The sequence below is a fragment of the Conger conger genome, chromosome 4, assembly GCF_963514075.1.
Source record: "Conger conger chromosome 4, fConCon1.1, whole genome shotgun sequence".
In the NCBI taxonomy this organism is placed as follows: domain Eukaryota; kingdom Metazoa; phylum Chordata; class Actinopteri; order Anguilliformes; family Congridae; genus Conger; species Conger conger.
The window spans coordinates 65033220-65049469 of record NC_083763.1 but is presented as its reverse complement, the minus strand read 5'-3'; the positions used below and the strand labels follow the sequence as shown (position 1 = coordinate 65049469).

The 16250-nt window shown below is 38.4% G+C and overlaps 1 protein-coding gene across 2 annotated transcripts; it reads left to right on the top strand.

The window, feature by feature from the left end:
* The first annotated feature begins 1676 nt into the window (after positions 1-1676).
* On the top strand, positions 1677-16228 carry LOC133125910 (tyrosine-protein kinase Lyn-like). 2 transcript variants are annotated; one of them, XM_061237645.1, is made up of 13 exons: positions 1677-1806; positions 5161-5241; positions 6317-6371; positions 6460-6565; positions 6868-6966; positions 7268-7371; positions 8540-8689; positions 9358-9510; positions 10416-10598; positions 10832-10908; positions 14002-14155; positions 14444-14575; positions 15130-16228. In XM_061237645.1, exons 2-13 carry the CDS (start codon positions 5170-5172, stop codon positions 15330-15332), a joined length of 1488 nt encoding a protein of 495 aa, XP_061093629.1. In that variant the 5' UTR covers positions 1677-1806; positions 5161-5169; the 3' UTR covers positions 15333-16228. The 2 variants fall into 2 exon arrangements, with proteins under 2 accessions (XP_061093629.1, XP_061093628.1); XM_061237644.1 differs by having other exon boundaries at positions 5161-5301.
* Positions 16229-16250: the final 22 nt, after the last annotated feature.

Genomic DNA, 16250 nt, shown 5'->3' with positions numbered 1-16250 from the left:
ATCGTTTCAAGTGCATTGTGGACTTCATCTTGAGGTCATTACCTTCCCAATCACAGTTTGTGCTGTTATCCTCTGAAAGTGTTGCACCTCAGATGCTTTGGTGAAACTCTAACAATTTGTTAAGTCCTGAGCAACAGTTTCTTTCAGCAAAAATTATACTTAGGATGCATGCTTTTGATATGATTCAACCATACATTTGAAATATGAAATGCATTGCTGTAAATTAACTATGATGCCAGTTCTGTTGTGTTTGTCAAACATATCATAATGCAAATATCTCTGCAAAAAAAAGTTATTTTCAGCAGTGGAAAAGTAGATGATCAAGACAAAGACATTTTGGAGATGGGCTGCTCTCTTATGTTCTAGATAGGAGCTGAAGTGTACTCATCTGATGTACACATTTAGGAACCAGTGGTTATTTTCTACTCTTTAGTCCACGTAGAACTACAAGAGGACTAATCAGATGAGAGGGTCTTTCTGGTAACTGATTGTCTATGGTTGCCTGGTGTGTTGTTGGGATGCATGATTGTAATGGTAACCTGAGGCAGTGTGAAAAATACTATATATAAAAAAAGTTGATGTGAAAAATACTATGTATATATAGTATAGGCTAAAAGTCTCAGACAGTGTTTGTGGTGACCACCTTTACCTACTTCCCTTTTCCTGAGCCAGTCAGGTGGCGTCTCTGCCACTTTTCTTATATCAGGAGTTATTGGAGAAAAACCATGATCAACATCTTTTCAACAGCAGGTGTTATTCCAGTATACTGGAAGAAATTACAGCAAATAATAATACATGCATCAGCTTTTAGGAGAGGACAACCTGAAAATGTCTCCTCCTTGTAGTTAAATATCATTTTTATGTCAGGATATATTATTAGTTTGGGGAGGGCAAAACAAATGGCGGTCTAGCGATGTGAATGGCAGCTACGCAGACATCATATGCTTGTAGTGACAGGCCAAAGATGTAGAGGTTCTTAACACTATGGTTCTATCTTTTGTTTGCGTTAGGCTATAATTTCTCCCATTAATTGCATCCAGAATTACTGTGTATTGCAGAACTTTTATGTGAGTGTATTTGTCACCTTTTCTTTCTTTTTCTGAGTGCCTTAAAACGAGAACAAAGACTAAACCTCAAAAACGTCGTCATTATGAAAGGTTGAACATTCGGTTTTTGCATGGAAAGTGCATGTGTTTGCATGTGTGTTGTTATTCTGCATAAAAACTACATTTCTTATCAAGTATTGTAAACATTAGAATCAATTTGTCTTCCTTGATCTATGTAAATGGTGAGCGGATACGGGAGCATAGTTATTCATTTCCAAAAGCTGTTCCCTGGCTGTTTGTTCAATTATTGATATAATGTTTAAAATTTTTAGCAAAGTTTGTTGGAGTGTTAAAAGGCTGGCATTACATTGAAGCATTTCTCATAAATGTTTAAGCTTGTATGGGTGTTCTATGGAGGTAAATGCACACTGTCCAGTGATGTAATGTGATTGGCTGAATTTATGAAACCAAACTATTATTTTCACTTAAACAGTGCTTTCTGTAACTCTTGTAAATACAATGTCAATTTCAGGGGACTGATTTGTGAAATCCAAAATGATTTGTTGAAAGTTATAAACGCCTAGCGTACCAGGAAGTAATAACGACCAGCAACTGAACATCAAGTTCCTTATTCTGTTGAAGTGGATGATATTGCTGAAGTAGGAGACGGACTTCAGTTGCACTTAGAAAGTCGGATAGTGATTGCATTAAGATTTAAACTGGATAACCAGTGGAGAGTTATAGTTGTCTTCCAAACAAAGTACGTATTGGTTTTTAATGTTTTTGTCAATTCTTGATATTCCTGAATTTTTTTTTCTGTATTGATTCATGTCGTTATGTGTATGGAGTACTTATGTGTAGCGTACGAGCCGCTTCTACCATATGTATGTCAGATGATTTTTAATTGGCTAGTGTCGTCTGGCACACTGCGTTTGAATTTAGTTGATCTTTCGATTACGATGGGATTTTAATGTGGTTACAAAGTACAAAATGTTTCTCGCTACAGACTCATTTTGTAGCCTTCATCTAGCCTTAGCATACATGTAAAATCTAGTCAAGTACGTGATATTAGTCAGGTTCCTTCAGTCAGTATTCTTATCGTTTTGATGGTAACGGTGGTGATAATAATGACGCATTTCATTATGGCAACATAGTCATTGATTTTCGAGGTAGACAGTATATAAGGGATGAGCTAACCTATACGATGGTATGGACGTATAAATGTAGTGCTGCTGTTGCAGAATAAAATGAATCATAATGTTCAGTGCTTTCTTTTAGTCAACATACGCTATTTACAAGCTCCTTATAGACCATGCTAATGAAGTCTCACACATGCAGCTTATAATTGATCTATAACATCTTGCCAAAGGAAGTAAAGCATAATTAGTGCACTTATGATACATTCCGTGAGTTAATGGAATATGCTTAATGGTTGCCATGGTTATGTTTTTAAGATTTTTGTATGATCACTGATCACTTCTGAACTATGGCAGCTGCTGATATTTCAGTTCTAAGTCACTGTTTAGTATACCATGTACTGTGCAATGCATTGAACTTGTATTTCTCTTTAAATATAGTTTAAAAAAATGATGACATAACACGCTGAACAAAATTGTATGGAAATGCAAGCCCATATGATAATTATTAATATTTTATTAACATGAGTTCATTAATCTAGAAGTGTCTTTATCAATGGTGACCTGGGTGGTGGGACCCAATGTGAGATATTTACATGGGACCCGCGATATCTAGCAGCACCCAGACCTAGAGTAAACCTGGGGTTAAACATTCTGGTTGGACAAAGCAGGAACAATATACAACGCACACAAAATTACCTTGCTGTTTAGTGCAAAAGTCCAAAGACTTCTGTTAAATTTTCTTTCCCTAGATTCCATTCCCCATTACAAAACCCATGGTTGACTTTTCATGATCATTATAAACTGTATAGTTATATTGGTAAGAAGTACAAAATATTAATGTAAAAGGAAGGTAACTTATTTCTGCACTACAGAGAATATTTGGCAAGATGGTGTTCATAAAAGTGTAGTGTTTTCATCACTCGTACTGTATGTGGAGAATCCATAAACATTGACTAATCATCAGCACAGTGGAAAATCTTGGTTAATGTAAAATGGGAAACCTGGCTCACGAATTTGACTCAAATTAATGTATGGATATGAACTGTCCAGTATTAAAGACCAGTGTGAAAAGTCTCTTCTCACTTTTGTATTGTGAAGTTACTTAATCTGACTAAAATGTTTTTTCCAGCTTCCTGTCAGGAACCTAAAAATATAGCAACTTGACAGCTGGCTTCCCTCAGAGCAAAAACCACACACAGCATTATAAATTTTATATTTTGAAATGGCATGGTATGTTTGGTATTTTCTACCAAGCCGATAATGGGTAATTTATTTTTGCCTTGTTTCTGTCCTTCAGGATTTCTACTCCAAAATCAATTAACATTTTATTTGGTTCAGTAAAGAGTTTATTAGAAGGAATATAACTAATTGAGTGTAACTCTTAATAAACCTGTCTTGACTGCACAATCTGGTTTTGTTGGAGCAAAACATTGTCGGAAATTGGGTTCAGTTTACGTATATTTCTTACCACCTGAGCGGCAGTGGTTAGGGGTGCCACTAATTTTGGCACCTGTGGTTTTCAGAAATAAAAGACATTGCAACAAGAGAGTAAATGAGCCTGAAACCAAAAGGCTGCTGCCTGATATGCAGTAGATACAAAATCAATAGTTTCTCCTGACAAAATTTCCTATTGAACTCAGGATCCTATATTCAGGATAAACTTTGTTTTCGTAAAACAACAGCATATCTGGCAGCAGCACGGTGGTTTGAGGCTCATTTGATACCTTGGACCCTTGATGACTTAAAGCCATTTAGCTAACAAATGTGTTCCATACTATATCAGCAGAATCTAGTCCCTTCCCCCAATTCCTATAGAGATTTTAGTATTGCTTGTAGGACAACCTGAAAATAAGATTACCAGACCGATGGTGTTGATAGGTCACAGACATCAGAAAGTCATGGCATGCAAAAGATATGCAACAAAATACTGAACATGACTACTTTCATTTACATAACATTACTGTGTCCCAAATGTTATGGTGCCCTGAAATGGGGGACCATGTATAAACACTGCTGTAACTTTTACATGGTGAAACCAAAATGTATGAAAATGTCCTTTATTAAAATCTGACAATGTGCACAGAGTACAGAGGCAAATAAATAAATGATGGGTCTCAAACATGGAGGGCACTGTAGGGCAAATAATCCATGTTGTTTATTATATGCAGCCTTCTTTCTCCATTTTTATTAAGGGTGCCATTAATTCTGGAGCCCTCTGTATATCTTACTTCACCTTAAGAACTGGGAAAGGCATTTGGGCATTTGGGGAATATCCCAGTAGTTTCTGTCCAGGGTCAGAGACCAAGGCATAGTTCATAATGGGCTTTAGTAGCTAAACTAAAATACCAAAGTCTGAGGAAATAATACCCCAGAATGAACAGTGCTGTGTATTTGGTCCATCCCTGAAGTATCTGTTCAAGCATCTACTCTGCCTCAGTGTGCCACAATTTCTAAATGTGAAGGGAATTTCCTTCGATTGAAAATTTTTATTCATATAGATGTGTAGCATTTACAGTCCTCATCAAAGCAAGGTGAGGACACACTCACTGGAATCTGGTGCTCCTCTGGTGCATTGGGATACCCATTCACTGTCTGTCCCACTGAGAGCTGGTTGAGAGCTAATTTCTTCTACATTTGAGCTTGGATATGAATTTAAAAAATCTAATGAAGACAGTTGTGCCGCATAAGTCGAACTGTGGCAGGCTTTACACTTAGGTTTTTGTTTCAACACCAATCCAAGAGTTCCACACGCTTTGCAAGCAGTCAATTCTAGTTTAAAACTATGATCATTAAGCTTCTTAAATACATGTTTGTAATCTGCTCATAGCACCTGCTCCAAGACTGGCATGCTCAAATGGGAATAGGTGCTATTAAGTAGAAGGATTTGACTAAAGTAACATTGCGTCTTGTACGTCCTCTGTGTTGCTTTCTTTTTGTGGTATTGAGTACTGTAAGCATTGTTTCTTCTTCTTTAGACAGAAAATATGGGTTGTAGAAAATCCAAGCTGACTGGTGACGAAGCCCCGGGAGCACGTGACCTGAAGAAAAACCAATCAGTACGTACTGACCAAAATAGATATGTGAGAGATCCTACCTCCAGTAAACCACATTCCATAGTAAGTAGTCAGTCAAATTCAGAAAGCATGTCTCCCTGCACTAGTAAATTCACTCACTAGGGTAGCTTTCACATACATAATGGATTAACAATTTATCATGCATGACCTAGCTGTTTTTCTTAAATATAGCTGGCTTTATTTAACAGCTTTTAGGTACTTAATTGTCACACTTGCATTTGGAATACTCACATCATAGGATTTAATAAAAAATTGGTCTTTATGGTATAACTACTATTAATCTGAGTCTTCATTTAATCTCTTGCAATGCAGATAGCACAGGGGGCATGCAGACTTTTGTCTACTTACTTAAGTAATATGGGGGCAACATGGCTCAGGCAGTAAGAGCAGTCGTCTGGCAGTTGGAGGGTTGCCGCTTCGATCCCCCGCCCGGGCTGTGTCGAAGTGTCCCCCAAATGCTCCTGATGAGCTGGTCGGGGCCTTGCATGGCAGCCAAACGCCGTCGGTGTCGGTGTGTGTTTGTATGAATGGGTGAATGAGAAGCATCAATTGTACAGTGCTTTGGATAAAGGCACTATATAAATGCCTGCCTTTTACCATTTAAAAATTAAACAGAATGCTGGATTAGCATATGTGACTACACTCACTGAGCACTTTATTAGGTATTTATTGGACTTATTCTTTTGAATTATTGGCCTTAAGCTGTAGTCTATCGACTTAGAGGTTTGACGCATTGTGTATTCAGAGATGCTCTTCTGAATTCCACGGTCAAAGTCACTTAGATCACATTTCTTCCCCATTCTGACATTTGAAAAATAGCTGAACCTGTTGACCACATCTGCATGCTTTTATGCATTTAGTTGCTACCACATGATTGGCTGATTAGAAGTTTGCATTAACAAACCGTTGTACAGATCTGTCTAATAAAGTGTTCACTGAGTGTATATTTAACTGCTTTAATTCAAGAGAGAAAATACTAATGGCAGCATATATTTGTACTATGCCATTCTGTTTATTGCTTAAATGCGAAATACTCCGTTTGTTTTTGTTTCTATAGAATGTTTCAGCTCAAGGTGGACTTCTACCTGGCCAAGTGTTCCAAACATTGGAAGGTATCTTTGTCTTTCTCCATTACTATACTTCTCTCCTTTTTGTGAACAACTGAAGTAATACTGCATAATACGCCTTTTTCTTTTACAGAGCAAAGAGAATCTGGAAAAATAGTGGTTGCACTCTACCCATATGAAGCAAAACATACAGAGGATCTGGGGTTTAAGAAGGGAGAACGGCTTAAAGTTCTCCAAGAGTATGTTTATTTCTGTTTACTTGCATTTCTGTGGGATATTGTCATATTTTATTTTTACTTGGAGAATATTAGGAGCACAGTGTCAGAATTTAGAACCAATCATTCTTCTGACTATCAATATCCAACATGGATTTTAATGTTTCGTGAATGGTTTGTAATTGCTGACAGTTGAGTAGCGGTACTTGGAATTTAACATCACAGTAGACAGATTAATTTATTTCAGTTACTCTTATTTGTCACCTGCTTAAATACAGACGTTTCATATGCCATTTACTGTTTCATGTATGTCTCACTTTTTAAAGGAAAGGAGAATGGTGGAGAGCAAAGTCTCTCGTAACGAAGAAAGAAGGTCTTATTCCCTGTAATTATGTAGCAGAAGCAAACACGATGGAGGCTGAGGTGTAAGTCTGTGGTGCATTCTGCTATGGCCACACAATTCACTGATTACAAATTAGTTGCATTTTCTAGCATTTACTATCATTAAACATGATAGTATAATACCGCGTATTTGTGTTATGTGACTGAATATGCATTTAGAGTAAAATGACTGGAGACATTTGCCCGCTGTACCTTAGATGCGAGCTGATATTCATCTATAGCAAATTGCATGAGAAAATTAGAGGCTGGAAATCATTTTTCTTGTTTGGATGTATGCTATTTCTGGAAAAAACGTCAGTTAGCATCTTTTCTCTTTTCACGCAGATGGTTCTTTAAAGCTATTACCAGAAAGGATGCCGAGAGGCAACTGCTGGCTCCAGCAAACAAACCAGGATCTTTCCTTATTCGAGAGAGTGAAACATCAAACGGTATGTTTACATAATACCATAGTTTTAACTAGATTTAACATCATGTCCAAATATTGAGCATACCCTTTTCTAACACTACCAGCCAAGTATACATCCCAGCACAATATAACTAATTGTAATCTGATGGCGAATTCTTGTGAATTAAGTAATATTTAGTAATAATAATGTTTAGCGATACTTAATATGAGCAGTGAATATGAGTAGTGCCAGACTGCATTCAGGTACATTTCTGACACGCGCATATATAGTATGATAGACTGAGGTCTGTGGTAGCAGTGGAGACAAGGCACTGAGTCTTGAACATATCAGAATAATTAAAGTTACAAATTAAGATTATAATGCAATAGCATAACATACAGTACTGTGCAGAAGTCTTAGGCACCCTAGACTTTATTATATATATGTTTACATAAAAACTTGATCAAGGCAGTCTGAGATCAGAAGCAAGGACCCAACCAAAGTCTGCAAAAGAACGAGTTCTCTAACATGCTTGGCACAACCTCCCTGCTGAATGTCTTATAGAACTGCAGGACGAGCCATGGAGTAATAAGTAGCAAGCCATCAGAGAAGTGATGCAGCTTTAATGCCGAAGGGTGGTCACAAAAAATATTGATTTGATTTTTAACAATTCTGCCAAATGACTAAAATGTCATGTGAAATGTATAGTACATTTATTTAGGACCTTTCATTGAATTATTTTTGAAGGAATCTTATCTATACAGAATGTTATACAGGTGCCTAAGACTTTTTTTTTTACATTATTGGCATTTGGCAGACGCTCTTATCCAGAGCGACGTACAGTTGATTAGACTAAGCAGGAGACAATCCTCCCCTGGAGCAATGCAGGGTTAAGGGCCTTGCTCAAGGGCCCAACGGCTGTGCGGATCTTAGACCGGGATTAGAACCACCGACCTTGCGTGTCCCAGTCATTTACCTTAACCACTACGCTACAGGCCGCCCCCCCTGCACAGTACTGTATATAGAGTTATAATTTGGATGTGTAAAAATATTTAATAAGTCCAAGTCCTGTAATGGAGTTGAGTTTAGGTTGTAAAAGGTAAAAGGATGTAACAGCTTGCTGCAGACACAATTAAAGGACCTAATTAAATATTTTGCACCAATGTTTGTTTTTAATCTGGAGTGTTTCTGTTTTGCTTGTTTTAATCAGGAAGTTACTCACTTTCAGTCAGAGATGTAGATGTCCATGGTGCAGATGCTGTCAAGCACTACAAAATTCGCACAATGGACAATGGTGGTTTCTATGTATCTCCCAAAATCACCTTCCCTGACATCACCAGCATGATAAAGCATTACCAGAGTGAGTCTAATTACAGCCTTCTTCTTATTTTCATGGTATATATTTACTTCATGCTCATACATATTAATTTGCTTGTGCATCTCATTTTCCTGAAACCTTCTTGTTATGAATGATTTCTCAAGGTTTTAAGCAATACAAATGGGTATTACACATTGATCTGGAGCAATAACTAATCTCCAAGGACCATATCGCATCACACCAGTACAAATAATCTGTTTTAATAGACACATTATACTTAAAAACCACTAAACACTATGACATTAAACCTATTTTATTGAGTGACAATTTATTTTTTAAAAATATCCAGAAAGAACCCAACTTTGGTATTTTGGAGACTGTTTCTTATGCAAGCATGATGATTTACATTTTTGCCAACAATTGAGTGTGGAGTGGAGTGGGCTGCCCTTCAGAAGGAAACTCGCCAGACCTTGACAGGCCTCAAGCTTTCATGTTTAAAAAAAGACACACATTAAAAGCAAAGGTTATTTTCCCATTTATAAATTTGGAAAATATGAGTCTACATCATTAACCTGCGCCTTGATGAACAAATTTACATGTTAGCAGACATGTGATTGCAAAGGGCCATTGCATGTACAGTATGTGTATGTGAAATAAATGTTAGCTGAATACAAGGCCAGCCACGTGAAGGGAACGTGTTTGCCGTGTAGAGCAACCAGATGGACTGTGCCGGAAGTTGGATAAGCCATGTGTGAAGCCCAAAGCACAGATGCCCTGGGACAAAGACGCCTGGGAGATCTCCAAAGAGTCCATCAAGATGGTGAAAAAGCTTGGAGCCGGACAGTTTGGCGAAGTGTGGATGGGTGAGTCAGACACTTTTAAAAGCGCTGCTTTTAACAATTCTGCCAAATGACTAAAATGTGATGTAAAATGTATAGTACATTTATTTAGGACCTTTCATTTAATTATTTTTGAAAGAATCTTATCTGTACAGAATGTTATACAGGTGCCTAAGACTTCTGCACAGTACTGTATGTTGAAAATAAAGTGCAACCTCTTTCCTCTGTGACATAGGGAGGAAACCATTGAACCATTCTGCTGCACAGTTCCTTTTTACAGTAAACTAAACTCAAAATGGCTGTTATGAGTAAAATGGCTGTTATAAGTACAGTTTCATACTCAACCCTACGAACCTAAGAAACAAGACAATTCACTAAATTATTTTCAGTCTCTGAAGCCATTTCTTTGAGCAAATATTATTCCATATTTTACAAAAAATCTATATATTTTCTTTTTTTATCCATTGATCCAGTTTCCCAAGCATATCCTTTATATTCATGAAAGTGTCGCAAGTGAGAACCAAATCCATCGCAAAGTACTGGCATGATACAGTTTACTGACAATATTTCCTTATCCGATGCTATCCTTATCCTGGAGGCACACACAGCTGACCCACAATCAAAATGAAAGGGTCCTTTGTTTGTGCCCTCACTGGTAGTGCATGTCGTTCAGCTTTTGCTTTGTTGGTGAATTTGTAAATCTTAATGATATGCTTAATTTGCATTTTGTTACTTGTTGGTACAGTGTATCAGTCAGTAACTGTCCTGCTGTAAGGTAAAGAAAAGCAGTATTACCTTTTCATTTCACCAGGAACTAGAGCCCATGCCATATAGCTGAATTCCACTGTATGCATTTTCATAGTTCAGTGTTTATGGAAACAGTTCAAATGAAATACTTGTACTTGAGAATGTGTGTGTGTCTTTGTCAGCCTTCTACAACAACAGCACCAAAGTGGCAGTGAAGACCCTGAAACCTGGGACCATGTCTGTGGAGGCTTTTCTGGAGGAAGCCAACATGATGAAAACCCTGCAGCACAACAGATTGGTGCGACTTTATGCTGTGGTCACTAAAACCGATCCCATCTACATCATCACAGAGTTCATGGCCAACGGTAGCGAAACGTTATGACCTTCTATGTTCCGTCCATGTTCTTTTCACCATAGTCAAAGCAATAATTGAGGGGAATATGTGGAAATGCATTGTTCAGTTCTGTTTATTTCATGTCCTCCATGCATTCATTTCCATTTGGGTCTATATTTTGATGGTTTTAAAATTGTAAGATGAATCAGGCATTGTGTGAAGTTTGTCAGTAAATTGAAAGTACTGTATCTTTGTCGGTTTCAGGTAGCTTGCTTGATTTCTTAAAAAGTGAATCGGGTCAAAAAGTGCAACTTCCCAAGCTGATAGACTTTTCAGCCCAGGTAAGACATTCTTGTTTCATTTTTTCTTTGTTTCTTTGTTTTCGTTTTGCACTTCAGGGATGGGAGGAGCTGGGCGGGTGTGGGTTTCTTTGCATTCAAACTCATGGTTCTATCTGTTTAAGCTATTTTAAGATGCCATTGCTTTAGCGACAACAGTTCCTTATTTTGCAAAATGGGTGCAAAAGCAAGTACCCCACCTTCTCTGCATGTTGGAAATCTACAGACTACACAAATCAAGATAATGTCAGTGTCCTTTTCACAGCAAGTGTCCAGCAAAACAAATGGATTATAGTTTCTAATAATAAAAACCACAGTTTTGTACATCTGCTGATGCCTCTGGACACATCTTCAGTGATGGTCCTGGAATCATAGGGTGTTTTGGGTCTTTCAACATCATACACCCTCCTCCAGGGGACCCAGCCAGGGCTGATCGCACCCCAGTTTGTGTTCAAATGGCTTGCTACTTATTACTCCTTGGCTCTCGTCTTTTGAGCCACAGCCATCTTGAAGCCCTTGAAGCTGCATCGGTGGTACTGCGGATGGCTCTTCTCTTCTGCTCTCCCTCAATGCCCAAACTTCTGCAGGCTCAGGCTCTGAAAATCCTCTACTTCCAAGCTCTACTGGGACAGTAGCTTCACAGTCCTGCATACTTGGCGAGCCTTCCCCTTCAAAGGCCTCTTCCAAGCGATCTTCCCTTGGGACTGTCCGCTCAAGCAGCACAGCTTGGTTGGTAGACTCAGACACAAGGACAATGCCTGGTCGCAGGGTGGTGCCTGCAACATGGTTGGGGAACTTCAGCTGCCGTTCAAGGTGCGCCAACAGCTGCCAGTCATTGGCTGCTCCCCAGCTCTGACAAAGGCGATGGCCTGCTTGGAGGGTCAGGACTGCTTCGCCTGCTCAACTCCTGTGCTGATGGCCTCAGCGATGGTCTTCAGGATCTCCACTGGTACCATCCCACTCCAAGTGCCTTTGTGCAGCACCAGGGCTCCTCGCTTGGAGCACAGTGGACCCGCTGGCGACTCTGCTTTGCCCCGCATGTGCAGATTTGACTGCTTGGAAGCACATCGCACACTGCCTGGATGAAAAATCAGATGCGGTGTGGTTCGGCTTTCCACTCAGCCCAGGTCACTTTCCACTCAACTGCATTCTCCCATCTTGTCCAAGCTTCCTGTTGCTTCATTCCCACTGCCTCCACTGCTGCCCTCACCTCCTCCTGAACTAGGGTGCACCTTTCCTTCCACTGATGGTGTTCATTTTACAGAATACTGTATCCACTCCTAGAAAGGACTGGATACAGTAATCTATATCCACTCAAAAACAGAAACAGTTTTCAGTGAGAAATAAATTGACCACTTCCACTGTGTTTCAGCCTCTGTAACTTTGTTGTAGTAATATTTACAGTAATTCTGATTCTTGGGTTGCCTTTCAGAAGAGACCAGGATTATGCCAGTAGTCAAAAGGGTTCAAGAATTGTATTTTGGGAATATCATTTGTATCGGCTACGATTATGGCTGATATGATGGGCAAAACCGGGCTGTTTTAACTGAAAATGGCATGCCCATAATGTAGCCTAATAATAACAATCTGAACATCTTTTTACTAATTATTTTTTACCAGTGAAACACTAAGACAATAAGTCAGTAGTTTGCTAGGCTCATGCTATACTTAATAATAAAATAATCTATTTTGTTACATACGTTACATTTTCCCTTCATAAGTTGACATTAGTGCTTGTACACTTCTTTCATGAATGTGGACACTTGTATGTGGAATGTGGTACTTCATATGTATACTATTATAGAAAAACAGGAGTATCAGCATCAGTGTCAGCCAGTGTGGCCAGTCAGATATAGGGCTGCAGGATATATTGTATATTTATCATCATCGAGATATGAAAATGTGAGAAACACTTTGCAAAAGCCTTCTTGACCTGCGATGAATAGTATTTATTTAAATTGTTGTTACCGTATGTTAAATTGATTGGCTGTTCATGTGCAATTTGTTCAATAAAAGCATGTTGGAAATAATGCATTTAATTTTTTTCCTACTGTGGGCATAGGCTATTCATTGTCTGGGGTCTATGTTAGCAGTGTACCTAAAGCAGAAAGACATTAGAACTTTAATATTTGTTTATTTATGTATCATCATCGCAATATAGCACATTTTCCTCATAATGTGCAGCCGTAGTCAGATATCAGCTATTTATATGGACCTCAGACTGTACAGCCCTTGTCATTGTTGTTTCAAAAATAGATTTGCATAGATGCCGTTTCAGAAGTTTCTGTTGTCATGGGAAAACAAATTCAGTGATGTCAGTGTTTCCACTCGCTACCTCAAAAGGGGAACTTCAGCTTGCACAATTGTCATCATTGCTATTTCACTGACTGGACTGTAACTATGCTGTAGGGTTATTCTACAGTGTGTAAAAATGTTTTATGCTCTGAAAAACAACCCTGGACAATAGAAATTATGGCCAGGCCACAACAGTATCAACTTACTGTTTATATGCATTAGTGTACAGTAGTATCTTAGTTTAGATCCGTATCACAACAAAATTGACTTTTTTATTTTCAAAAATGAATAAAAGTCTCACGTTTGGAAGGGGACAGAGCATGTATTGTATATGCTCGTTTTCTATCACTATAGTAGTTATGTGACTGATGAAACTGATGAACATTTTAAGATTGTCCCACATGTCTGTTATTACTGCAGTGAGTTCTCTTTATTCAGTTGAAAGTGTGTTAAGGTGGAACAATCACAAGAGGATCTATGGTCTAATGGAGGAAAGATACCACTCCTCAGCTGTCATGGTTACGAGCACATCTGCTGTTTATATGGAAGCTTTCTGTCAATAACTGTCATGCTGTGCAGTGTTGCCTGATAAGTTGGCTTCCAAGCATAGCTCAATTGTTAAAAGTACAATATAAAATATTTAATTGATTGCTCTAGTGTGCATTTATAGTTATTGTACATTTTTGTGTCATGATTGGTTAACGTACAAGTGCTAATACAGATTCTAGAATAAATATTTAGGAACAATTGTATAGCACAACCTAGACAGTTGTCTGATGTGATTAGCGCTTTTCTTTTCAGATCGCAGAGGGGATGGCTTACATTGAAAAGAAGAATTACATTCACAGAGATCTCAGGGCTGCAAATGTTCTCGTCTCTGAGAGCCTGTTGTGCAAGATTGCTGATTTTGGCCTTGCGCGAGTAATTGAAGATGACCAGTATACAGCTAGAGAAGGTGGGTGTCCTTTATGCACTATTGCAATAGTTTTATTGCAACATTATTTATTGCATAGTCATCAACTAGCTAAATTGTGAAACTAAAAGTAATAGGTTCATGAGTGATATTAACTCACATTCAAGCATATGGGCAATGCCATTATTACCATCGCTGAGGCCAGCAATTACCATTATTTGTTCCAGGCATGACTGTGTTCACTGTGTATGTATGTGCTAGACATTTCTACATACACATAATTTAGGATGAAAAAAAGTGAACTCTAAATACTATACTATAACTTTGCAGGGGCCAAGTTTCCCATCAAGTGGACAGCACCTGAGGCCATCAACTATGGGTCATTCACGATTAAATCAGACATGTGGTCCTTTGGAATTCTTCTTTATGAAATTGTCACATTTGGAAAAATCCCTTACCCTGGTGAGAGCATTATCACAGTCCGACAAACACATTTCACATTTCATTATTTTTTATTTTTATTTGGAATTTGCCACTGACACCTGCTGGTTGAAAATGGGAGGTGCATTGTGATTTCTATGAGCCTGCTTGGCAGAAATAATTTTGAAAGTGAAAATGTTTTACTTCCTCTATTCTTTAAACATCAACTAGAAAAACAAAGTTCTGAAGACTTTGATGGGCTGCTGTGTGGAATGTGGGATTGAGATTATTGTTTTTATTGTTTTTATTTAACCAGGGCAAACCCATTACGGTCATGGGTTTCTCCTATCCCTGCCATTCACTATTGGAAAAAAACATGCAGTACTCATTTGAAAGGACAGCTAATATATAAAATGCACATACAAATAAATGATAAAAATGCCAAAGTTTAATATTGACCAAGCTGAGATGAGTGAACCAAACTGGATCACACTTAGTGACAGTAACAAACTGAGGAGCAGATCATGAAAATATTCACGGTTTGCTTTAATGGGACACTGCCTGCCTTCATCTATTTACCATGTTTATTTCCGTAGGGATGAGCAATGGTGAAGTAATGACAGCGATCCAGCGCGGTTACCGGATGCCATGTCCCGAAGGCTGCCCAAGGGAGCTCAGTGATATCATGACATTGTGCTGGAAGGCCAATCCAGAAGACAGACCCACATTTGACTACATGATGAGTGTGCTAGATGACTTCTTCACAGCCACGGAGGGCCAGTACCAACAGCAACCATAACGCAGCAGTTGGCAGGTGGATGTGCAGCATCATTTGAAGACTTCATTTCTCCAATAGACAGAACAAGCTCATACCAATGGTCCTACACTGATCAACGGAGAAAAATAACTCATCATTTATATTTCTTTAACATATTTAGACTTTGTGGCTTATTTTTCTGCCAATGTGTGAGTGAAGTCTACTAAACCGGTCGCTGACATCACCCTGCGAGTGTCACTGTAACATTTCCAGGCTGGAATTTCTAGATTTTTCTACTTTCGCAAGCACAACCAACCTTGGGGAAACATCACCACAAATGCCAAGAATCCAAGCACAAGAAGCATTGCTCCATAAGGAATGGAGATGACTGTGGTGCTTCAGAATTTGATACAACTATGAAATGGACATGAATGTTATTTGACAGCTTGAGTCATCTGGGAATGCTTTACTTCCATTCACGAACTGAATCACGTGTTCAGAATTGTCTCAATTAGTGGTTACCATTTTAACCAATTATGCACTTGATAACCCCTCACGTTCATAGGATAAGCACCATTATTGTGGTTAGTGGTCAGGTCATTCCACTAAACAGTATATTCCCCTTTATGAATTTGTGACAATTAGTGGTTACCTCCAAGACTGAAATAGTTGCCTCTTAACCTATTGAATTCACTAGTAATTGAAATATGGGTATACAATTGATTGAATACCGACCTTGGGTAATATATGAATCAGCCTGCAGTGTATACAATGCAAAAACATTGTTTTGGAGAAATTATGTTCACCTACCTTTTTACTATATTTTATACACCAACTATATGATGTACTGACTGTTACTCCTTACAAGAACATTCAGCCCATTTTGTGCAATACATCCATTTAGGAAGAAGGGCATTCAGAATAAAAATGCTTCAGTATTTTCCTAGTCTTTCCAATGGC

Coding starts and splice junctions, on each gene's coding strand:
- LOC133125910 (XM_061237644.1), top strand. CDS start 5,170: ATGGGTTGTAGAAAATCCAAGCTGACTGGTGACGAAGCCCCGGGAGCA. Junction 5,302..6,316: donor CCAGTAAACCACATTCCATA/GTAAGTAGTCAG, acceptor TTGTTTCTATAG/AATGTTTCAGCTCAAGGTGG. Junction 14,156..14,443: donor CCAGTATACAGCTAGAGAAG/GTGGGTGTCCTT, acceptor ATAACTTTGCAG/GGGCCAAGTTTCCCATCAAG.